General features: G+C 45.6%; 1 protein-coding gene across 1 annotated transcript; it reads left to right on the top strand.

Annotated features, from left to right (window-relative positions):
- Positions 1-12,511: 12,511 nt before the first annotated feature.
- Positions 12,512-25,504, top strand: TMEM52 (transmembrane protein 52). Its single transcript, XM_055001842.1, has 5 exons — positions 12,512-12,678; positions 14,808-14,854; positions 16,362-16,406; positions 23,558-23,727; positions 24,518-25,504. Exons 1-5 carry the CDS (start codon positions 12,628-12,630, stop codon positions 24,841-24,843), a joined length of 639 nt encoding a protein of 212 aa, XP_054857817.1. The 5' UTR covers positions 12,512-12,627; the 3' UTR covers positions 24,844-25,504.
- Positions 25,505-25,781: the final 277 nt, after the last annotated feature.

The raw sequence follows: 25,781 nt of genomic DNA, 5'->3' as shown, positions 1-25,781 counted from the left end.
ATGAAAACCCCACCAGAGGTCACTATAAGTCAGCCATGACTTGAGGGCACCACACACGCACGCAGTATTGTATATATGTATCTGACAAAGCAGGCTTTAGTCCACAAAAGTTCAGGCTAGAATAAAAATGTGTTGCATGTCATAAGACTCCAATTTGTACTTGTTGAAAAACAGGAACACTTGTTAGCTGATTTTAAAACCATCCCAACGAATCGCCCTCCGAAGTAAAATTTCTCCTCTGCCAAACACCTTCCCGTCAAAGCATGTGATTATTTCTCTTTATACCTTGTGTACTTTGCCCTTTGAGAACTTATTTGGAATCTTCATCAACATTCGTTGGCCCCCTTAGTAGCTGAGACACTGTCTGGGAGATACATTTCAACTGACCAATGATACTCGTGAAGTTTCAAAGATTGCAGGATGGTTGGATCATATCCTCACCAAAGGGCCAGTCTGTGTCAAGTTTGTTTTAAAGCTCACGAGGGACGGAAAAAGTTGTTCTCCCAGGCTCTGAGAACCTCTGTTTGACATGGATTAATCAAAAAACATGTGAAAATGTCCCATCTAATCTCACTGTTGTGGTTGGATAGTTTTTGAAAAGGCTCAACGAAGTGTATGAAGGGCGTACCCATACTTGACAACACTTTAACCTGCTGGAGGAAGAAGATGCAAGTTCATTCCTTTGACCCGCCTGTGCTAAAAATATAGCCACGGAAGAGAAACACAGCAAAGTACATGCATCTTAATATTTGCACATCAGTCTTAAACGTAAAGTAACTCCTAGCCCTCTAGACTCAGTTCCCACATCATGCTGTATTGGCTAATTTTTTAAAAGCACTTGGCAACTAATAAAACCAATAACCAAATGGGTGAGCTGGCATTGTGAATGCAGGGAACAATTTCTCCATTTATAATCTTCAGCTGACAGCTATTGTTCGTGGAGGGCTCTGGTCTACATGCACAACCAGAAGGAGGTGATACGATCTTAAAATGGAAGAGGGGAATGTACCACTTTGGACTGCAGGTGGAGAATTTTTTTCCCAATAGCAAACTCCCTGCATTGGGGGGGGGGGGGGGAAGTGTCTCACTTCTATTCTTCTACATGTGGAAAAACTCTGCACACAGAATATTCAATTACAATCAATCATCTTCAGTCTGAAGTGGTATAGTCCATTCTGTCAACATTGGACTCTACCATCGCATTATACTACCTATGCAATTGACAGCTGCAGTCTTGAAAGTAGATCAAGATGGGAAGCTGTGTTAGTCTGTCTGTAGCAGTAGAAAAGAGCAAGAGTCCAGTAGCACCTACAAAACGAACAAAATTTGTGGTAGGGTATGAGCTTTCGTGAGTCACAGCTCACTTTTTCAGAGCTGAAGAGGTGAGCTGTGACTCACAAAAGCTCATATAAAAGGTAAAGGTAGTCCCCTGTGCAAGCACCAAGTCATTACTGACCCATAGGGGGACGTTGCATCATGATGTTTTCTTGGCAGACTTTTTACAGGGTGGTTTGCCATTGCCTTCCCCAGTCATCTACACTTTACCCCCAGGAAACTGGGTACTCATTTTACCAACCTCGGAAGAATGGAAGGCTGAGTCAACCTTGAGCCAGATATCTGAACCCAGCTTCCGCCAGGATCGAACTCAGGTCGCGAGCAGAGCTTGAGCTGCAGTACTGCCACTTACCACTCTGCGCCATGGAAAGCTCATACCCTACCACAAATTTTGTTCATCTTATAGGTGCTACTGGACTCTCAGTCTTGAAAATGTTTGCTTTAGGGAGCAAACGGTTAAATGTCCCTTCGAGTTAATTAGTGGGTGGAGAATATACCGCTGGCCCTCCCGCAATTACTGTACTTGAGAAATATGGGCCCTTTAATTCTAGTTGCCAACCAGGGCTGTGTGAACTTGTCATTTCCAGTGGCAGTTCAGACCAAAGTTAGATTGGATCTTGTATAGTTGAGATCAGCAAAGAAGTTCCAGGCCATGCAGGGGAACCATTAAAAGGTACAGCGTGGGTGCTTTGTGGGTCTGGGAGAACGATTTCTGCCTCTCTTACAGTACATCTATGATGGGGAAACCCTTATCAAATAAACAATTCTCTATGCTCTGTTGCCTAGAAAAACCCATTAATAAGCAAGAAACCATGAGAAGGAAGGAATGGGTGGAGAACGATAGAGGCCATTACAATTTAACAATTCTCTACCCGCCCCCACCCCACCCCCCAAAAACATTTGAGAGGGGCAGGTAGTCTTTCATCAATTGCAGCAAAAAACAACCAAGCATTGTGTCGCCCTGCGCTACATTCCATGTGGAACTGGGAAACGAAAAATAGAAGAACAGAAGGTTCCAATATTTATACCTCATTTTTCTCCTCAGCGGAAACAACGTTCTCCCCTTCTCCATATTATGCTCACAACAACCCTCTGAGGTAGGTCAGGTTGAGAGTGTAATTGGCCCAAGGTCAGCCAGTGAGCTTCCCTGGCAAAGTGGGGATTCGAACCTGGGTCTCCCAGATCCTAGTCCGACACTGTAACCACTATACCATGCTGACATACATAGCTATCTTGTGCCCAGTCACACCACTGGTCTGTCTGGCTTAGTATAGTCTCCTCTGATGGGACTCTGTTCATGGACCGAGCATGGACTCTGGCAGAGAAACAACTTTCCCATCATCTGCTAAGTGAAACCTTTTTAAAATGGAGATGCCGAGGATTAAACCTGGGATCTTTGCCATGCAATTATATACCCCAGAAACGCAGTTCTGTTCGGGGACTTCTAGCTTCGCAGCTAGATTTGAGTTCAGTGGCTCCTTAAATACTAACAAGATTTTCCAGGGCATAAGCTTTCGAGAGTCAAGCTCCCTTCGTCAGATATCTAACAAAGGCGGCTTGACTTGCAAAAGTTTATACCTCGGAAAATTTCGTTTGTCTTTTAGTTGTTACTGGGCTCAAATCTCGCTCTTCTACTGCAGGCCGGCACGGCTACCCACGTGAAACTATTTTCAGAGCTGTCTGAGTACAAGGAAGTGCAGTTTTCCCTCTGCACAAAGAATTGCAGCTCATCCGACCTCTTTGTGTTTCCCGCTGTTGTAATCAAATGGGGCAATATTATTTTCACCTAATCTGAGCTGATATGCTATTTCCTCTCAATTGTGTCCCTTATAGGAAAGAATTCAGGCCGGGAACGAATGGCCTTCTAACCTAGAAAGCAAATATACAGACTCTTAAAAGCAAGCCATGCTTTTAAGGCTGTTTCGAGAGCCTGCTGTTATCAACTTGCGCGGCCTTGCTTGGGCCTTGAAATGGCACAATTTCATTCTTCCTTCCGGGACACGATGCTTCATTAAGCTAAGCCTCCACGGCTTGGTTTTTCAAAAATTTATCTACCGAGTGACCAAAATGTGGGCGAGGAGGAACAGGTGAACTCTTTCCTTTATAAAACTGCTCCTCAAGCATTGTTTGGCATAAGAAATTTTGGACTTGGCAGTGTCGGGGGTTTATCGATCAATGACCCAGTGAATTTCTGTTTGCTAGGTTTGCCAACCTCCAGGTGGTGGCTGGAGGTCTTCCAGAATTACCACTGATCTCCAGGCTATAAAGATCAGTTCCCCTGGAGAAAATGGCTGCTTTGGGGGAACTCCTTTCTATGGAATTGTTGTTGTTGTTGTTGTTGTTGTTGTTGTTGTTGTTGTTGTTGTTGGATTTATTGTCTGGTCTCCCCACAAATGGGCTCAGAGTGGATTTCAACATGAATAAATAAATTACAATAAAATAGCATTAAAACCATAATGCACAATATAACAGTACATTTGGATGGCAGCCCATATTGCTCAACCCCCAACCAAAAACATTCCATGAGGTGGGACTGGGCAGACAATATTAATATATCAGTGGCAATAATGTATGAAATATCAGAACTTATAGTTATTCTATTGAGATTAATTAGAAGACTTGGAGAACTATAATGTTGATATAAGCAAGCCTACTGAAATTGTACTGAAAACTTTACTGCTCCTTTTAGCTTATATCTATTTTCTTTTCTTTTTTATCTGGAAAAACAATTAAAAACATAATAAAAAAATATTAATATATCAGTGGAGAACCAGGGTGAGGGCGTTTTTCGATCCCCCTCAAGTTGACCAACTAGCCTGCCTGTGCCTCGGACTCAACCATATGCTTGGCGGAACATCTATGACTTGCAGGCCCAGTGGAAAGACAGTAAATCTTGCCAGGCCTTTGTTTCAGTGGACAGAGAGTTCCATCAAGTTGGTGCCAGGACCGAAAAGGCCCTGGCCCTGGTTGGGGCAGGCGAGCATCCTTGGGGTCAGAGATCACCAGCAGCTGTTTGTCAGCTGAACGGAGTACCCTCCAGGGGGGAACATATGGAGAGAGTCCCTCCCCTCCCCAAGCCCCACCCCATTCAGGTTCCACTTGGAGCTGGCAACTCTATCACTAAGGCTTACTGCTCACTCTCAGTCTGTGTCAGAACTGAAGGACTTCAGTCTGCAGGTCATGGTTCTTGTGAATGAGTGCTCTTTGATGCAAAAAAATCCCCACGCATAGAAAAGTAGTTGTCAGGGAGAAAGTTCTAGCATGCCCTTCTCCCTGAGAAACTTGTTTTCTGTGTGCAGGGCATTTTTTTTTCTGTGGAGAAGCATCCAGTCAGATGAGCTCCAACCTGCAGTCTGTAGTAGCACAGCCCTGGCAAGATTTACCACATCAACGAAAACTAGGCCAAAGTCTAATTGACAATTAAGGCGAAGCCTACTTTGAAATGCTCTGATCTTAATTGCTGTAAATGGGAATTGGTGCAATTAATGAAATTAACAACGGCACAACATAGATACCACTGACTAAATGAGAAGCTTTCTTTTCCTTTTCCTTTTCCTTTTCCTTTTCCTTTTCCTTTTCCTTTTTCTTTTTCTTTTTCTTTTTCTTTTTCTTTTTCTTTTCCTTTTCCTTTTCCTTTTCCTTTTCCTTTTCCTTTTCCTTTTCCTTTTCCTTTTTCTTTTTCTTTTTCTTTTTATAGTAATTAGGGGCCCTTTGGAGGATGGTGAGCTAGAAAAAAATAAGCAATACTGGAATGTGCTTATGAAAAGTTATTTTATTTTTATATTATTTATTTATTCATAATATTTCTACCGCCTTTCTACCCAATTCACAGTCACCAAAATGGTGAACATTAAAACCAAACATTAAAATATTGCAGACATTAAAAAGCGTTTAAAATCCAAAAATGTAAAATATTTAAAACAAAACGTACAGGTATAAACACACAGAAACACAGACAGGGAGGAGAGCTAAGGAGAGCTAGTGAGGGAACACCAAACCAAACAACAAAGTCTTCACCCACTGGCAGGGCTTTTTTTCTAGGAAAGGAGGTGGTGGAACTCAGTGGGTTGCCCTCGGAGAAAATGGTCACATGGCTGGTGGCCCTGCCCCCTGATCTCCAGACCGAGGGGAGTTTGGATTGCCCTCCGCGCCGCTGGAGCAACGTGGAAGGCAATCTCAACTCCCCTCTGTCTGGAGATCAGGGGGTGGGGCCACAAGCCATGTGACCATTTTCAAAAGGTTCCGGAACTCCGTTCCACCGCGTTCCTGCTGAAAAAAAGCCCTGCCCACTGGTGAAAATAACCAGAGGGAGCGAGGCGAATCTTCCTGTGGAGGGAGTTCCAAAGTTTTGGTGCCACGATTGAGAAGGCCCTATCTTGGGCTGCCTCAAGTGGTAGGGGTACCGGAAGCAAAGCCTCCAAACATGATGGAGTAGACAGTTTCATATAGGAGAAGGCAGCCCTTAAAGTATGCTGGCTGCAAGCCATATAGGTCAATACTAGAAATGAGCATGAACCGGGAAAATGGCGGTTTGTTGCAGTTTGTGGTTCGTCGCATTTCACGAACCATGAACCGGCATGAAATTGCCCGGTTTGTGAAATGGTTCATTTGGTTCGTGAATATGTCACTTCCGGGACAGCAGAAGATCTGCAGAAAGTCTGTACGCCGCCCCTGCCATTGCCTAGGATACTGATTGATCGACGCCAGGCTGTCTGAAGTGATGAACCAACCTAAAAACCATCGTGGTTCATCGCAGTTTGTCAGAAATGCCCTCCAACAAACCGCTGGTTTGCGAACCAAAAAATGGCCTGGTTCATGATGAACTTTGGTTTGTATTTCGATTTGTGCCCACCTCTAATCAATACCAGTAACTTGAATTGGGCCCACAAGCATACTGGGAACGAGTGTAGATGGAACAAAACTGGTGTGATATGACCCACTCCAGTCAGTGTTCTGTCCATAGCATGCTGTAGCAATTGTAGCTTCTGGAGAGTCTTCAAGGGCAGCTCCACGTAAAGAGTGTTGCAGTAATCTAATCTAGAAGTTACCAGGTCATGCATCACAGTGGCAAGATCTTTTCTGCCCAGGAAGAGCCACAGTTGGCAGACCTTGGCCACAACTTGCACCTATTTATCGAACAGGAGGCCCAGGTCCAGCAGCACCCAAAGCTACAAACTTGCTCCTTTAGGGGGAGTGCAAATCCCTACTCCTGGGTTAGCCCTTTCCCCATCTGTAGCACCTCTATCTCTTTGGGATTAAGTGTCAGCTTGTTAGCCTTCATCCATCCCAGAACTGCTTCCAGATACCTGTTTAAAATTTCCACCGCCTCCTTGCCATCTGATGGAAGCATTAGATAAAATACGTTGTGAATGTCTTTAGCTGACATGAGGTGCTCGAAATATTCTTAATGTCTTTTGTTAATCAAATTCCTACTTATATGAAGCCCTCTATAAGTGTCTTCATATTGACTCCAGCTACATGATAGAGCAACCTTCTTGGAACAAGGATCCAAAAAGGGGTTGGGTGGGAAACCACCGGGCAGTCCTATGCATGTCTCTGTGAATTGTACAATGAAAGAAAAGCAGAATATAAGAATTTTAAGGATGTTGGTAACTGCTTTGGCAAAAGGAAGGATAGAAATGTTTCTATAAATCGTTACATGTAGCATAGTGGTTAAGTGGTAGGGTTGCGAGTCAGCACTCTGCTAGTTCGACTCCCACTACTGCCATGAGCTCAGCAGGTGGCCTTGGGTAAGCTGCTCCTCTCAACCCCTGCTCCCCAGCTTTATTGTGGGGATAATCATACACTATGAAAGCTGCTCTAGCATAGTGATTAAGTGGTTGGGTTGTGAATCAGCACTCTGCTAGTTTGAATCCCACTACTGCCATGAGCACTGCGGGTGGCCGTGGGTCAGCCACTCCTCTCAGCCCAGCTCCCCAGCTGTATTGTGGGGAAAATAACAACACTGGCTTTGTCCTCTGCTCTGAGTGGGGCACTAATCTGCCTACAAGAATGATATGTATGCACATTTATTATTATGTGGTGGATCTGTAACATCCACATGGCACTGCAGTTGCCAAGCAATTAAATAAAAGGGGGCCTTTCTCTGTATGTGCCACCCCTGAATGGAAAGGATCTCATGGACTGATGTTGCTCAGGATGCTGAAGAACGGGGGACCACTTTACTGGATGTGTCATGGCCCCAAAGCGTCCTCCTCTCTCTTGCTGGGCTGGAACATTGCAGGCTGCTATTAACCTTTCAGAGTTAATTTCCTATTTTGCACCAGAGCTGAGGCACCCTTCACTGGCATGACAAAGCACAGCCGGCTTTCGAGGTGTGACAAACAGGCCTCTGAGCTTGGATGTTTCTGAACCCTTCTGAGCATCTGCTTCCTCTCTTCAAATTTCCTTGTGTTGTGTCGGTGACTCAGGGTGTTGATATGTACCAACCCTGCTGGGTCAGCTGCCCTGGGAGCCTCCTCCGCCCATGCGAACTATGCTGCAATCTACAAACCGGCGGAGGATGAGAACAGAAATGGTTGTGAACTCCTGCCTCTAAAAATACTCACTGAGGCAACTGGAAAAGATGAGGTCATGCAGTGTGTGTGTATGGGGGGGCGGTGACGATGGGCAGCTGGTTTTGAGGTCACTCGCAGTCATGCTTCTAGCTCACTAAGCAAGAATTGCTTTCTGCTACAGAACAGGGCAAAGCAGGAATTGATCTGCCAATGCTAAAAGGTTCAAAGCGCTTGGCATACTGTAACATCCTTACACAACAGCCCTGCATGGTAGGTCATCGTCCTTCATAATATAGACGTGGGGACAGCTGAAGCCAACAGAGGTCTAATTGCAGTGATTTGGTACAGTGGCTATTTAATTTCAAAACGGATAATGGAAAGGTTGGAGATGGTAGAATTTGGCAGGTTAGAGACCTAACTAGGACAGCATCAGGGAGATCGGTGGTGTCCCCTTACAGCTGAATGGCACACAACAACCCTGTAATGTAGCTTGCTGCTGTCTTTTTGGGGAGAGGAGGGGGTGGGACCTGAGAGGCGTACAACAATTCTGCAGTGTAGTCCAATCTGATTGTCCCTGGAGCTTAGGTAAGGGCATTTCATCAAAAGGTGAGATTTGAACCAGGGACTTGACTTAATGTGAAGGTCAGTTTCTTTAACAGCTATGCTGCTCTGGAAATCCTACCTAGCTTTCTTGGCCTGTGGCTCTTTATAGGCACCAGCAGTAATGTGGGACACCAGGAAGAGAATGGGAAGGTGAGGGGCGGAGGGTTGCTTGTTCCTTGGATGGAATAAAGCGGTCGTCTGGCTAGAGGGTTAAGGAAGATGTTGTCAGCAGCATCAAGATCCCATTTTGTCTATAACTGACCCTGTAAACAAGGATGAACTGAATTGGGGGACTGACCTGAAGACCTTTGGGCAACCAAACTCATAGGGTTCCCAATCTCCAGGTGGTGGCTGGATATCACCCAGAATTACAACTGATCTGCAGCGTACAGAGAGCAGTTCCATTGGAGAAAATGCCTGCTTTGGAGAGCGAATTTTATGGCATTATACTTTGATGAGGTCCCGTCCCTTCCCAAAACTTGCCCTCCCCAAGCTCCACCCCCCAAATCTCCAGGACTTTCCAAACCCAGAGCTGGCAACCCTCCAAATGCAGTTTGGACTTGATACCTCTATGCTGTATGCTCAACCTGTTCCAAAGCTCATATTATGTAAAGCAGTAGATAAAATTGCTCCTGAACCTTCATATTACGTAAAGCAATAGATGAAATTGCTCCTAAACATGCACAGAATGCCATTGAGTAACCACATATCTTCATTAGGGCATATAGCTATGTCAACCTGCACCCCCACAGGATAAATGACTGCTGAAATTAATTCCTCCAGACCCTTCAGAGACTTGGATACATGTTGATATTCAAACCACGGTTGCTGTGGACACTGGCTGGTGTATGTTGGTGTGTTTTTATGGGTCTTATGACCTGAAAAGATGAAGAACTCGTGATATGTTAACTCTACCGTCTCAGCAATGACCCACAGGAATAAGGAAGGGATTTCCCTCCCTGTACACATGAGATTTTCCTGCATCTTCCTGGTCATACGGGGATTGCCAAAATTTCAGGCAAGATGCTGAACAGGAGTAGACTGGATGTCCCAATGGGAAGATTCCTTTGGAAAGATCAGGGCTTTTTTTCAGCTGGAAGACGGTGGAACGGAGTTCCGGCACCTCTTGAAAATGGTCACATGGCCGGTGGGCCCTGCCCCGGCACAGAAGGCAATCTAAACTCCCTTCTCTCTGGAGATCAGGGGGTGGGGTCACCGGCCATGTGACTATTTTCACCGAGGGCGATTTAAACTTTTAAAAACTCCCCCCTTGTTCCAGCTGATGTCAAAGTGACGTCATTGTGTGGTTCTGAGTTCCACCACCTCTTTTCCCAGAAAAAAGCCCTGGGATAGATTAAATAATGGCTCTTCCTGCTAGAGATATGAAGTCAGGAAGGGGGGCAGAATGGGGTTTTCAAAAACTTTAATGGAAAAATTGGGAAATTTTAGAAAGCATTGGGGGGTAAAAACTCCCATGAAATGTATTTTTTTCTTCTTTTGAAACTAGTGAAATGCTATTACAAAGTTTTATCATGTTCCTTTGTAATATGAATTTTTTTATCTAAGACATTAGGTAATGGAAGTCCCTATATATACTGTGGACATGTACATATTTTCAAGAACATACTGTTTACATGTAAATAATTTTGGCAACAATTAATACGCTATAATATGTTTGATTAGCAATTATTAAAGAGCTCAGTATTTTCAATGTTATTAATCTTAATTTGGTACCCAGATATGCTGTGTACTGTGACTTTATGAAACTATTTCTGTTGCAATAATATTCATTCTTTTCTTTACTGCAAAGTTTGTTCTCCTAATTTCAACTTTTACTCTTTTTCCTGCCTCATTGATGGCAAAAAAATTAAGATACAAGTCCTAAGGTAGCATAGAGTACAGCAGTTTGTGCTTCTCTCAGAAGTGTTGGGTATATTTGCAACTTTGCTTGTGGGAAACTGAGAGCAAACCTTAGAAAGTCTGCTCAGAATCTTATTCAGGTATATTCAATGGGGCTTACTTCCAAGCAGGGCTTTTTTTCAGCAGGAACGCGGTGGAACGGAGTTCCGGAACCTCTTGAAAATGGTCACATGGCTGGTGGCCCCGCCCCCTGATCTCCAGACAGAGGGGAGTTGAGATTGCTCTCCGCGCTGCTCAGCAGCGCGGAGGGCAATCGCAACTCCCCTCTGTCTGGAGATCAGGGGGCGGGGCCACCAGCCATGTGACCATTTTCTCCGAAGGCACCCCACTGAGTTCCACCACCTCTTTTCCCAGAAAAAAAGCCCTGCTTCCAAGACTGTATGTTAAGGCATTTATATTTTAAATTACAAAATTTTGCCAATTAGTACAATTTAACATATTAAATCAATAAACGATGAATTTTATGTTAAAGTAGCCAAATAACCAGGCAAGCCAGATCTCAGAAGCTAAGCCGGGTCAACTTTGGTTAGTGTTTGGATGGGAGACATCCAGCAAAGTCCAGGGTTGCAGAAGCAGGCTGTGACAAACCACCTCCCACCTCTGTTAGTCTCTTGCCTTGAAAACCCATGAGGGGTTGCCATAAGTCAGCTATGACTTGGCAGTACTCTCCAGCGCATTGTATATATAGCAACGTTTCAATGTTTTTCCTGTGGGGAAAAGTTGAGTTTTTTTCTTCTCTCCTTCCATGACTTCAGTATTTCTGATCATTTTACACTTCTACTTTCTCTTCACACAGCATATTGTAATGACCTTGGAATTTATCAATGGTGGTGAATGGAAAGAGGCATGCCTGGAAGAAATTGGAGCTCAGGGCAACAGCAACGGCAATGTGTCTTAACTTGGGTTGCCAGCCTCCAGGTGGGGACTGGAGTTCTCCTGGAGTTATAACTGATCTCCAGATCACAGAGATTGGTACTGCTGGAGGAAGTGGCAGCTTCAAAGGGTAGACTCTACGGCATCCTGCCCTACCCAGGCTCTCCCCCAGATCTCCAGGAATTTCCCAGCCTGGAGTTGGCAACCCTTAACACCTTTGCAGGTACCCCTTGATATTGAATGGTGCTGAATGACTGGTCAAGCAGCCCACTAGAATGTGGGGAACGTGAGGCCCCCCCCCTTCTGCTGGAGAAAGGGGGTAGTGGTATGTCTGTGTGGAAAGGAAGTACACATGGAGATGCCAAAGAGACAGAGGAGAACAAGTAGATTTTCAGATCTTTGAGAGAACTAGAGTAGATCTACAACTAGGGCTGTGAAGATCTGGAAGTTTGCAAGGATTACAGGTGATTTTGACTGCAGTCCTGCCCACTGTTATTGCCCAGTCTTTGCACAAGGAGTTTTTCCCTCCTCCAGCTCTGCTGCAATTTTGAAGTAAAAGGAATATGGTTGCCATCCTCAAAGTGGGGCCTGGAGATCTCCCAGAATTACAACATGGCAACCGAGATTATTTCCTCTGGGGATAATGGCTGCGTTGAGGGTAACCACTGCGGCATTATACCCCCGCTGAGGTCCCACCTCTCCTCCAAATCTACAATTCCCAAAATCCAATCCCCTGAATCTCCAGGAATTTCACAAACTGGTAACCCACGTTGGGGGGCAGTTTCTAAGGTTGCCAACTCCGGCCTGGGAAATTCCTGGAGATTTGGAGGTGGAGCCTGAGGAAGGCAGGGTTTGGGGAGGGGAGGGACCTCAACAGGAGATAAAACCATGGATATCCCCCCCACCGGGGCTGGAGACTGGTGTAGCGGAGTGCGGTGGTTAAGTAACTGCAATCTTGAGAGATCTCCAGGTCCCGCCAGGTGGTTGGTAACCCTACTTAGGAACAGCAATTGGTGCAAAGAGAAGAATTCTTTAACTATCAAGCAACCCCGACTGGTTTCCCATTTAAATCCAGCACCTCCTCCTGGCCAGCGAGGCTGGGACGGGCGCGTCGCCGCTCAGCCACACCCGAGCCCCTCCCCCAGGCGCCTTCCCTTTTCATCAATGGAGGGCGTGGGAAGCCACTGGGGGCGGAGCTCGAGGGAGGAAAGGGGCGTGGCCGCGGGGAGAACTATGATTCAGCAGGAGGCTTCGCGCTGCGCTTAAAACGCAGGAGCGAGAGCGCGCTCGAGCCGGAATCGGACAAAGAGGCGCTGCGGGGATTGCAGGTTGGGCAAGGGAGGCTCTCCGGGCTCGGCGCCAGACCCTCGGCTTTCTCATGGCCGCCTTCCAGCGCGGGCGGCTGCTGCTGCTTCTGGCGCTCTTGCAAGTGAGTAGCCGGTTCTTTGTCCTTGCAGGGACCCGGTGGGAAGGCGGGAGAGCCCCCGTGGGCGACCCAAGAGGCGCTCCCTTTTTCTTCCCAGTTTCTTGCCTGGGAGCTTGGAAAGGTCTCACGGAAAACCGCAAGATCGTTGCAACGCGCTGGCAAAGAAACGCCTTCTGCACTGCCTGCGCCTTTGTTTGCAACGGTGCGGTCGGGTCGGGCGCCCTGCCCAGTCCTATTCGGCTGTTTCTCTCGTTCCCTTGGCAGGCCTCCAGGTTTCTATCCGGGCGATTGAGGGGCTGTTGAGGGCGCAATTGGTCCTCGCTCCTTTTGTTCGCCCTCGCTTATCATAAGCGAGAGAGGTTTTTAAAAAGACTCTGTCCAAATTTTGTAATGGTGCAAACGCGAACAGAAAACATCGAGGCAATTGACAACTTTTTGATACTGTGGCTTAGACTGGAGTAACCGTGCCCGATATTCCCTGTTTGAAAACATACTTGGTAAAAAAAGAGAGGGGGGGGGGACAGTGTCCTGACATATAATACACAGGGGGTACTCTCCCTCAGTTTCTCCAATCCTGCACTTGAGCGTCCCTAGGTAATTCACAATATGTAGAGACGCTCTCTCTGTAGATACGTAAGCAAAATTTGGGTCCAGTGGCACCATAAAGACCAGCTAGATTTCCAGGGTATGAGCTTCCGAGAATCACAGCTCCCTTGCTCAGATATCTGGTATCTGGCAAAGGGAGCTTGATTCTGGAAAGTTCCCACCCTGGAAATCTAGTTGGTCTTTAAGGTGCTATTGGACCCGACTCTTGCTCTTCTGCTGCAGTCCAATACAGCCACCCATCAGAAAATATCTGTGGGTATGTGTCATCCTGCAGTGTTCCTTAATAGCAAGCAAGAGCAAGTGCAGCATGTGGCCCTCTCCGTCTTGACTATCAGTGGAAAGGGGGGGGCTATAGATGAAGGCTGTACATTAACTGGAATGCAGGGTTTCTGTTTTGGGATCAAAATATTTGCAAACCTCCTCTGTGATGGAACAATGGGGGAGATATTCCAGACTGACTTGGGATTCTCTTTGACAGACTTCACATCTAGATTGTGGTCCAGTTGTGAGAGGGTGTGTGTAGTGTCTGTAGCAGATTAGCATTGTTTAATTTGATTCCTGACTGGGTGTGACTCAGTGCTATGTGGTGGTTTGTGGGTCTGACCCGGACTTGGGAGAACCGGCTTCAAACCCCCACGGCTGTGAAGGCTGGGAGATGGGCCAGTGGCAAGCTCACAATCTTGCCAACCTTGCAAGACTGTTGTCTGAACGAAAACTGAGGAGTGGGAGAACCATGTAGGCTGCCTGAGATCCTAGCAGAAGTGAGATAAAAATTGGATAGATGGAGGGTCCCAGACTCATAACCACAGACTGGGTAAATTTGCAGGGCTTAATAGGTTTTCTGTGGTAGGTGGTAAGTAGTCCCTTATACTGATTCTGAGGATGTCAGTTTGACTCCTTGACTGCATTCAAAATTAGTAACGCACTGCAATTTATACCAGAATTCCCTGTGGGTGTTAAATTTTCAAAGCAAGGGATCTCCAAACAGTTAAGGTGCACAACAGATCTGTGCTGTGGGGTTCCAAATCTGCACTCCTCTCTAAGAACCTGAGAAGTGCCTTGATGGGTCAAATTCTGTAAACCCAGTGTGGCCGGCAAGAATCTCAGCAACCTCAGGTGCGAGCTGATCCTGTAGAAACTGGTCAGTGAACATTTTGCCTTCCCCAACCTGATAAAAATAGCCTGCTGTTGTAGATGGAGGAGCAGAGGGGTGGCATTATTTAAGAGCCCTTATTAGCCATGGAGTGTCTGTATTCAAAAGCAGTATACCTCCCATTGCTGGAGAGGGGTGGCTTATTTCTCTTGTTTCCTGTTAGTGAACTTCCAAGGATGTCTGGCTGGCAACCGTTAGCAGATCAAGTACTGCATTAAACGGACCTTTGGCTGATCCACTAGGCAGTTCAAAGTAGTGTTGTGTTACAACACAAGAACAAGCAACAGATGGGTGCGCATGCAGTCTATTGCAGCATTAGAGATTCACTGCTTCTCTCCCTGCTGTTCTAAACGTTGCTGCTTCCTTTCCCCAGGCAATGCCTTCACTTGCTGAGATCTGTTCTGACCACAGCCTCCAAGAGTAAGTAAGAAGCAATTGTTTTGGAATCCATCGTCTTCGAAAGCTACGTGTGATGCTTCATTTGCAGGCGGAGGATGATGAGATGTTAGAACAGCGAGGGAGCAGAATGCAGATGGAAAATAACAGTTTGGATGTTCTCTGATGTGAAAAAATCTCTGCAGATAGAAAGCCAGCACAAAGGGAGAGGTGATAGGAAAATTCCCCTGCTGAGCTAGTTTTCTATTTGCATGGAGGCTTTTCCTTAAAAGCAAAGTTAGATTCTTATTCCTTGCAGCCTGAAGAGGTAGCAGAATGGACTGTACCCTCATTCTCTTACATGTGTGAACCAGGCTTAAAGTGAGACTTAGTTAATATCGTGCCCCAGTTGTAAACTTATCTGATGGACTTAAAGCAAGTGGCTGCTCTCTGTCTGTAGGATACTGTTGGATAATGGTGGCCTACTTCATACCTTAATAATACTGCAGTGAGTGTTTTGAACCTGTACAATGCAGTGCATTGTATAGGTGCTATTTATGCATTCTTGAGGCCGCTTCTTTATATTTCAAATTTATTAATTGGGGATCTTTATTAGATTTGGGGGGGGGGGTTAGCCATGTGCTCTGAGCTCCTTTGGAAGAAGAGTGGGACAAAAACATAACAGAGCTTAGGGTGGAGAGCCGAAAAGATTAACCAGGACTCCCAGATTCATCGGGCACTTCAGATGGGTCATACTTCCTCAGCTGCCCCTGGCCATTTGCAGTTGTGTGGTAGCGTTGGCCTACCTTGTAAGGTTGTCATATGGATTATTCAGGTAATGCAAGTGAACAGGAACAAAACCTCTTTTTGGGAACTCCTTTCTAAAAATAATTGTACTTTCAAGGTACAAATATACTGAGAATACACTGTAAATTAAGAGAAAATGTTCCAGGAGTCAATTCACAAGAGACAATTTTTGACTGATTGATGTCATTGACAAAGATGAACTTTGTGGAAAGCGAAAGCAGGTTTATTGCGGTCACAAGGAGGAGCAGGAGCCCTAATATTTTTAAAGGTACAGCTTGATTTCTGGCTAATCTAATCTGAAAATCCGTTTGGTCTAAATGCCGTATTTTTTAGCATGCCCAGGGCTTTTTTTCAGGGGGAACGCGGGGGAACAGAGCTCCGGAACCTCTTGAAAATGGTCACATGGCTGGTGGCCCCGCCCCCTGATTTCCAGACAGAGGGGAGTTGAGATTGCCCTCCGTGCCGCTCCAGCAGCGTGGAGGGCAATCTCAACTCCCCTCTGTCTGGAGATCAGGGGGCGGGGCCACCAGCCATGTGACCATTTTCTCCGAGGGCAGCCCACTGAGTTCCACCACCTCTTTCCCCAGAAAAAAAGCCCTGAGCATGCCTTCCAGCTATCAGGAGAAACCGATGGAGCTCATGCTTTGGGAGGGTTTGCACAAATTGCCGGGAGAGTTGGCTCCGGAGAAAGGTCCGTGCCAAAGATCTGAAGTGCTTCAGCTATTTCCTTATTTCTCTTTGGCAGCTGTTCTCAGCAGGGTGCCAGTTGGACAAGCTTGTGGTATGTCTGGTAAGTTCAGTTTTGTTTTGTTGTGTCTTTACAAGTATCACCTTCTGGTGTTTTGAGGGAAGCACACAATCCGTTGTGGCAACATTACCACCTTCTTTCCGGCTGCGTAACCGAACGGTTGGTGCTTGAGTGACTTTGACCGGTTTGCTTGTCAGCACATTCTTGCTTGTATTTTTCCTGACTGAGGGCCAAGCTACAAGTGACTTTTTTCACGTGGAGAACACTTGATTGTTTTCGCAAGTTTTCCTGGGTACTGAAGCCCGAGTGTCCTTCCTTTTTGCAAATCGTTCCTCCAGTCACAAGCCTGCTGGATAAGAGGGCTCTCAATGATCGTTTGGGGGCGGGCAGCTGCTACTTTCTCCCTGGGCGTCCTGCTCCCAGGGAGCTTCACCTACACAGCGGCTTTCTCCAGAGCGGCAGGCTTGTGACTGGAGGAATGATTTGCAAAAGCTGCTGCTGCAGCAGCAGCCGGCTTTCTCTGGCTCTTCAGGCAGCGATTCTAACAGAGAGGGGAAGGACACTCGGACTTCAGTTCCCAGGAAAACTTGCAAAAACAATCAAGTGTTCTCCACGTGAAAAAAGTCACTTGTAGCTTGGATCTAAGAGAATCATTTTAAAACCTTTTCTTCAGTTTAATGGCTTGTTCGGATCCCACTGTTTTTATTGCTAATGGTCACATTGGTTGACCTCTTACAGAGGAGACAACAAACCAGTAAAGACGGCAGGTGTCTCTTTCTGACACACGTATCCTGGCTTGCATGTCCCAGAACTAAAAGATTAGGATGTTAGGACCACTTCAGAACTGTCATTTGACCATATGTGCGACTTAAAAATTTACGTGAGATATGATGAATGGGACCGGTGCAACTGTTTGTATGTGATATTGACAGCACTTAGCATTTATAAGGCCTGTTCCAGCAATCGAAGCTCTTTGCATACCTTATCTTGTTGCAATCATTACAAGCAGCCCTGTAAGGTAGGCTGGAGTTATATTGCTTATGGGGAACTGAAGTTGAGAAAATGGCCACCAAGCAGGCTTGTGGGAGATGCAGGATTGGAACCGGAGACTTGCTGATGCGTGGCTGGCTCTTAACCCCAGTTTTTGGGAATTTGAGGGTACATGTCAGGTTGTAGAGCCCTGACCTGGTTAGTCCAGGTGTGCCTGATCTTGTCAGATCTCAGGATCAGCCTTGGTTAGTAATTGGATGGGAGATGTCCAATGAAGACAGAGGCAGGTGAGTCTCTTGCCATGAAAATCCCATCCGGGGGGTGGGGTGGGGCCTCCATAAATTTCTATGACTTGAGGGCACGCACCACCACATCAGGTTGTAGAAGAGAATTTGTACCAGGCATTGGAGGCAGATTTTTATGGCCAGGCTTCTCCAAAGTCTGGCTTAATATTCTCTCTCCTGACCTCAGATACTCTTTTATTCTGTCTCTCACTCAGACTGGGCTTGCAAGGAAGAACTTCTGTTGATTGCATTTCTAAGGCTCTGAGCGTGCACAGCAAGTGCACAGCGTGCACAGCAAGTGCACAGCCAAATTGGACACAAGCTGCCTGTATCTTTCCGCTATTCACAGTTTTTCCCCCCCAAAACCCACAACAGTCATTTAAGTACAGGGACAGTGGCAATCTATGAAATCAGTTTCCCTCTGGCTGCCCTTCTGTTGAAAATCATCCCCCACCCCTCCTAAATTGCAGGAGGAAACCAACAGAATGTGGTCTTAACTGCGGGCTTTGGCCTCCAGAGAATCTCCACTTTAAAAAAAAAAGTCAAAGTGAGACCTAAGGTTCTAGCTCTCATCATTGCCAAAATTATACTTAAAAGTGGATGTATTTGGGAGGAGTAAAATACGCAGGAGCTGCTCAGTAACATTCCAAGTAGTTTGGGGTTGGGCTTTACGGGCCTGTAACTTATGTCCCTCCCCACCCCCATAACCAGCAGAAAAGAAAAATATGCAAAGTCATTCCTTCAAAGCAGACTAGATTAGCGAAATAAGAGATTGGTCTGATTTACTTCATTTAGAGAACGCATGCGGGTCCCAGAACTCGCTTGGTGCTGTAGCAGAATTTGGGTCTACTTGCAATGGGATGTCAATATTTTATTTTCCCCATGGCCAGTAGACAGAGCTGCTGTAACAAAGCAGTCGGGTTGTGAATCGGCACTCTGCTGGTTTGAATCCCACCATTGCCATGAGATCAATAGGTGACCTCAGGTAAGCCACTCCTCTCAGCCTCAGCAGTATTGTGGGCATAGTAATAACACAGACTGTGTTCACTGCTCAGAGTGCAACGCTAACCTGTCTAGAAGAGTGGCATATAAGTACAATTATAATAATAATAAATATGGTTTCATACAATAGACTGCTTATGAAATGGTGGAGGTTCTTGTGCATGTCGCGATTTGGTTGTCTAGGTAGCTAGACGTGGTAGCTCCCTAGTGGTGCATCTACTTGGCATGTAAAAAGGATCGCAGCTATTTAGCAGGGCTGAGGAAGTCTTCTTCTGTAATGTTGCAGGATTATTTCCAGTTGGTGTTGGCTAGAGGGGCCAAAGGTTTAGAAGTCTCATTTGTATGTGCCCCTTCTGGGGGAAGAATCCCTAGCTTAATCAGAACAAGAAGGTCTCAGCTTCAGTCCCTGCCATCTCCCGTTCAAAGATCTCTGTTGGCAGGGATGAATTAAATTATACAGTAGTGCATGGAGAAAACAGATAGCAAAAACTCTTTTGTCCTTTTCCCATAACACCCTTTGAAGATTCAGGATGGACAAAAGGAAGTATATTCTTCACATAGTGCATAATTAACTGATGGAACTCACTGCCACAGGACTGAGAGAAGTCGACTAATGGAGATGACTTTAGAAGGAAGAATTCTTGGAGGATGGGTCCGTAGAACTCTGAACAGAAATTACCTGGGGGGCAGTAATGGGGAAGGGCTGTTGACTTCCCATCTTTCTTGGGGGCTTCCCAGAAGCATCTGGTTGACCTCTCTAGGAGACAGAAGGTGGAGTAGATGGACCTCTGGTCTGATCCAGCAGGTCTTTTCTGATGCTCTGTTGAGTGACTGTTCTCCCATTCCTGCCTCACCCCGACCTGAAACTCAGGAGTTGATAATGTGTCAGTGGGTCATATCCTGACCTCTTAATCCCAGGTTCCCCATCTGTGCAAATAAACAATATTAACTTAGTTTAGGGTGATGAATTGTATTGCGGACGGCTCTGAGCCTCAAGAACAGGGCTGGCTGCAGTCTTCCCCCATCCTGAATGTCTTGCAAAGAGCTCTGTGATGTTCAGCATGGGTTAGGGATGACATAATGATTGCTCATGCATGGAATGTTTCATTATAAAACGAGATGTGTAAGTATTTTGCCAAAGGAATCCGAAAGGAAGTCAACAGCGCAGTAAGTCGGAGGAATTGTGGCCCTTTTCCTGGTTTACCTTTATGGTGTTGCAACAGCATAGTATGGTGGGGTAGTACCTTTATGCTGCTTGCAACAGCCTAAATTGCAAAATCCAGTTTCTATAGATGTGGTCAAATTGTTCCTGGACTGCCAACAGCCTGTTTGCAGGGCTTGCATGATGGATCCCCGTATGTAGAAAACTAGGTGCTAAGGGGAAGAGTTCTAAGTTAACGTAGCCTTCACCTTGTAATGTTGAGTTGATTGATTCTCCGTGTTGGTAGGGCATTCAGTTGAATAAACACCTTCTTCTGTTGTGAAGCGGCACGGTCCAGGTACAGTCCTTTTTCACAAACCAGCTTCCTGATTACGGTGTTTATAAAGATTTTTAAGTGACCTTGATATCACTTCGCTGTAAAATGCCAAAGATTACCTATCTACCATCTGTTGTTGGTTGGGTGGAAGATAAATTGAATGTAATCCACCCTGATCCTGCCTGTGAGAGGAGGATGGAATAAAAAAATTGAAATAAATAAATATAGCCCCCCCCCGGGCTTTTTTTCTTTTTCTTTTTTTTAATAAAAATTTTTATTGGATTAGATTATAATATCATTCAACACATACATTACCCCCTTATAAGTCTATTTCTAACCCCCTCCCTTTCCTCCCCCCTTTTTAGTTGACTTCCAACAGTTTTCCAACCCTTAGTCTATCTTATTACTTAATTACTTAGTATCTCATATATTCTATTAAACACACACTTAATACTCTTTTCTCTAAGCTTGTTAAATCTCTACTAAAAATATCTCTGTAATACAAGTTTCCCTTTAAATACCTCAGTTAAACCATATATTCTACATAAGATAATGCTAGCATAATAATATATATTAGCAATCAAGATATTAAAAATATAACATTATATCCATTTTACTTTCCATTTACTTAAACTCTTTACTTTCCACAATCATCCTGATTCTGATATTAGCTTAGACTCTAATATTCTATTACACACCCATCTTTTATTCTTTCTTATTCTAAGCTTATTTTAAATCTATAAGGTAACTGTTATACTCAAATATCCATTATATACTCTTTACTTAAGCTATATATTGTAAATAATATCTAACTAGCTTAATCTTATATATCCATAGTAAAACATCTATTATTTAATACTCTATAATTTTTAATTTTATCATAACCCCAATGGGAGCTTAGATTTTAATAATTAAATTCCCCCTTTCCCGGTAAAGTCACTTCTCTCTTCTTCTATTACAGGCTTTTTTTCAGCTGGAACACAGTGGAACAGAGTTCTGGCACCTCTTGAAAATGGTCACATGGCCGGTGGCCCCACCCCCCGATCTCCAGACAGAGGCGAGTTTACATTGCCAATCTAAACTCCCCTCTGTCTGGAGATCAGGGGGCAGGGCCACCGGCCATGTGACCATTTTCACCAAGGGTGATTTAAACTTTAAAAAACTCCCCCCCCCTTGTTCCAGCTGACCCAAAGTGACATCATTGTGCAGTCCTGAGTTCCACCACTGAGTTCCACCACCTCTTTTCCCAGAAAAAAAGCCCTAGTTCCCCCTGGTGGCTGGGGTTCTCCAAACCATGTCAGAGTAAGTGGCCAAGGTTTAGATCAGAAAGGCATTCCAAAACGTCCTTAAAGCACAGCGAAGACCCAAGATCACCAAATGAGAGACGTTTTCATTCTCTCTCATTTCGTACATTGAAACGCACCTTGTTGGCTAAGGTTGCCAGTTCTCACCAGGTTTAGTTTTCAGGATTTTAGAGGAAGGAGTAAAATCTCCCGGTGAGTGGCTAGAATCAAAGGAGACAGCTGACTTCTGCTTATTTTGAGAACTTCTGCAATGAGTTCCACCCTATATTGTGAAGCCCCCCGCATTTCTATGAGACTCCATTCACAGCCACCAGGGAAAGCTGTGATCTTCCTTGAGCCAATATATGCCATTTCTGTTTCCGCTCTATCCTAGGATTGCCAGTCCCCCACTGGGGGCGGGGGATCCCTCGCTCCTACCCCCTCTCCTGCTTACCTGGCAGGAGGGAATGCATCTGCCAGGGCACACTCCTAGGGGTGTGTGGTGACATCCTGCGCTCTGCAGTAGGCTGAATTGGGCCCCAAACGGGCTGAATTGGGCCCATTTGGGGCCTAAATTGGCCTGCTGTGAAGCGCAGGCACTCTCTAGGGCCCTCCCAGCAGCGTTCCACAGCAGGCCAAATGGGGCCCGTTTGGGGCCAAAATCGGTCTTCTGCAAAGTGTGGGAGTGCTCCAGGGCCCGTTACGCCACTCCAGCAGTGCTCCTGCACTCTGCAGCGAGCCGATTTAGGCCCCAAACAGGCTCAATTTGGCCCGCTGCAGAGCACAGGAGTGCTCCCGGGGCAGAATGAGGCCCTGCGCAAAGTAACGTCATTGCTCATCTCGGGAGCACGAGCGCACAAGAACATCTACTAAGATGAGGGCCAGGTTTCTCACCTTCCACCCGGAGGGTGGGGTAACTTGGCAGCTCTAACTATCTCATCCTTCTAGGCTCCACCATCTGATCTGCCAGACACTGCCCTTTGATTCCCAAGCTCTGCCCATCCTTGGGAAACCCAAAATGTCTGTTGCTGGACCCTGGTGAATCTAGGGGAAACGATAAACCATGCTGGACTGAAATAACCTGACCTTAATCTGAGTATTGTCTGCACCCGCACTAGCAATATTGTCATTGGTTTAACAATTACTGTACCATTAGCTTTCTCTCCCCCTGCAATCTGTGTATGTACTTGCCTGTGCTAGCAGCCTGTACCGGACCTGTTCGGTCACGTAAACCTGTGAAAGGACCCACCTTGGAGGCATGTCCTAGATTTCTCATTCTCTGGTGCCAAGAAGGCAGCCACACCTTGAGAATTTTAAACAAGCGAAGCAAAAGGACACGGTAGAATGACAGAGTATTTATTGTGCAACCATTCTCGGTGTAGTATCCAGAGAACACTTAATCTCAGACCTTGCTTGGAGTATTTGTTTTTCTTTTCAACATCCGTTGGCTCCCCTGTGAAATTTATTGCTCAACTATGTACTGTGAGGGCTGGGTGATTTTCTTTAGCGATAAGCAGATGTTTATAACTGTAGTCTGTGTTGGGGGGAAGGAGAGTAGAATGCAAACGATGGGTTTTGCCTTCGCCGTTAGAAAGACAGCAGTTCCTTGGAAGGGCTGTACCTCCCGCTGCTTCTGCTCAACTGAACGGTAGTGCAAAGGGGGAAAATGAAGTCTGTAGGTAAGGGAGTATAAGGTGAGTCCTCCACCGAGTCACCCCTGGACATAGAATGGTGGCATATGGTTACTTGGGGAAGGACTGTACCACTTGAATCCCACTTTTCTTCTGCTCGCTTGTTTTCCGTTTTTAGTTAATCTGTTGGCAATGCACCACCAATCATTTAGCTCTCCCTTTATGACATCACACTGTCGCCTGTCCAACCACACCACCTCTTCTCTAACTTGAGTTCTGGGTCTATAGATCATTGACTGGAACATGTTTTGGGACAGAGGTGTTACCTGTGGCCCTTAGGCAAGCTGCAGTCTCGGTCACACCATCTGAAAAAAGAAATGGGGCCAATAAGACTGACCTACTTAACCAAGTTTATTGGAAGGATTACTTTTGAACACAAGGCTGTATTTAAATGTTTTGAGTATTAACAACAGGATCTTGCAGTGCGCGCTTAATTGCTAATGCGGCATTCTGCTTCTTCTTCAGGCTTATCCTGCTCACCGTGTTCTTGTTGCTCATGTGTGGCATTGGTGCCAGCTGTGTGAAGTTCTGTTGCCGCAAGAAGAGGCCCCCTGTGCAGACTTTCCCACCGCAAGCCCATGATCTCACTGCTATCCCCATTGATCATGACAGCACAGCCCACAGCACAGTCACATGTGAGTATACGATAGTTTTGGGTGGTAGCCACGTTGGTCTGTAGTAGAAGAGCAAGATGGGGGTCCAGTAGCAGCTCAAAGACCAACTAGATTTCCAAGGTATGAGCATTTGAGAGTCAAAGATCCATTTGTGAGATACGAGGAGTAGAAAAGGGAAGGAATCTTTATAATCCAGGCAAAGGGCAAGAGGGGTGTTGCAAGCTAGAATATTAGAAAGCTAGCTGTAATACATGTTACAATTAGCATGACAGAGCATGGGTGTGAAGTGCAGAAAATTAGCATCTATAGTGCAAGACAATGTCCCGATTCAACCCTTTTTTGTTCAGCAGATTCAACCCTTTATATGTTGAGCAGATGCTTAAAATCTTGTTGTTGCCTAATTGAAACTTAAAGCAAAGTGGGGGTATGTGTGCATCAAGTACTTAGAAGTACAGGCCTGCTCTAGAATGGTTTAAAATCTCAGCAGTGTAAACTGCTGATAGAGCTAATGTGGGGTAATGGTTAGACAATTGGGGTACAATTGTAGAGGTCCCAGATTTATAGCCTGATCCACTGGGTGACCCTGGAACATGTAAATTCTTTTAGCTTAAACTCCCTCAGAGAGTTTTAAGTTTAAAATGGAAGAGTGGAGAACCATGTGTTCTGCCTTGAGCTCCTTGAATGGAGGGTGGGATAAAAACCTAAGAAACCTAGATAGAATTATCCGTGAGGAGGCTCTCTAAGAGATTTCTTGTGGGATGTTTGTCATGCTAATATATCAAAAGAACGTGCTCTTGTCTTCTCTCTGCAGCATACAGCTCCGTACAGTATCCTCAGAGCATCTCACTTCCTATGTCCTTTAGGGAGATGGACAGAAATCTTGTGAATCCTCCAGCATACAGCCTCTACGCCATAGACTTGCCGCCATCTTACGATGAGGCCATCAAGATGGCAAAGCCCTGCATCGAAACTCCATTTGTAGGCCAGAAATTTGGCGAGAACACCTCCCAATCCGTAGTCCAGGAAGAACAAAACCAACCCCAAACATCGCCTGAGATGTCAAACAGCAGCCCTGAGATAGTACAACCAGGTTCACAGCTTCCAGAAGCTTCCACACAAGAGCAACCGGAACTTTAGTCTCTCATTGTGGGGCCAGAAGAGAGTGAGTTGTTGTGTCAACAGCATTAGAAGTGTGGCTGTGTGTACTTGGTTAACCTGAAGAGAGAGCCAGTTGTTTGGCTCATAGCAGTGAACTATTATGTGGGAGAGTTTTTTGCCATGGCCTTTGATAACCGCCTGTTGCCACTTCAAGGGTGCCAAGTGAAATGTTGTGACAGCTGGTTTAAAAATACCCTCTGCGGGTGAGAGATGGTTTGTGTCAATCTCCTCAAGGCACAATGTAAGGGGGGGAAATGCTGTTTTCTTTCATGGGTGTTGGGTAGAGAGAGAACTGCTTCATGAGAACTGTCTGAGAGGAACAGCACAAAATGGCTACCGGCTGGCCCTAAACCAGAACTGAAAGGGGACCGTTTTCCCTCACAGCGGGGTTTAAAAAACAGAAGTTCAAATCCACATCTCCTTCTTCTGAGAAGACTGAACTGTCCAGCACATTGCTGAAGTACTTGAATTCGTTGCTATGTAACGGCAAACTGCCTTGGACTTGAAAGAAAATAACAGCTGGAATTGGATAGGTGTGTTAGATAAAATATTTGAGGGAAGAAATCTAGCAGTGCCCTAGTGAGCATGTCTGCTTTGTTGTATTGATTTGTTTTTTGAATAATAAAACATGCTTTTTTCTAAGAAATACAATGTACTGCATCTTGTTGTCATCAGCAGAAAAGAAACCAGTTCCAATCGTCGTCGCTTTTCAGGGACAATACTGGCTTTCTATTATCTGGGGTTTTGAATGTCCATTATCCATATTTTGTGTCCTGGAGACTTTCCCCCCCTGGATGCTCTTCCAAGTACATTGTTCCACGTGCCTTATCCACACGTGTAAACCAGCCTGCATTCTTGGGGCCAAACCACACACGATTCCTCCACTTAGCATTGCAAAAAGATGTTCAGTGAGAAGG

Source organism: Eublepharis macularius, chromosome 17 (genome assembly GCF_028583425.1).
Source record: "Eublepharis macularius isolate TG4126 chromosome 17, MPM_Emac_v1.0, whole genome shotgun sequence".
In the NCBI taxonomy this organism is placed as follows: Eukaryota; Metazoa; Chordata; class Lepidosauria; order Squamata; family Eublepharidae; genus Eublepharis; species Eublepharis macularius.
Note: the sequence above shows the minus strand (reverse complement) of the source record. Positions and strands in the feature narration are given on the sequence as shown.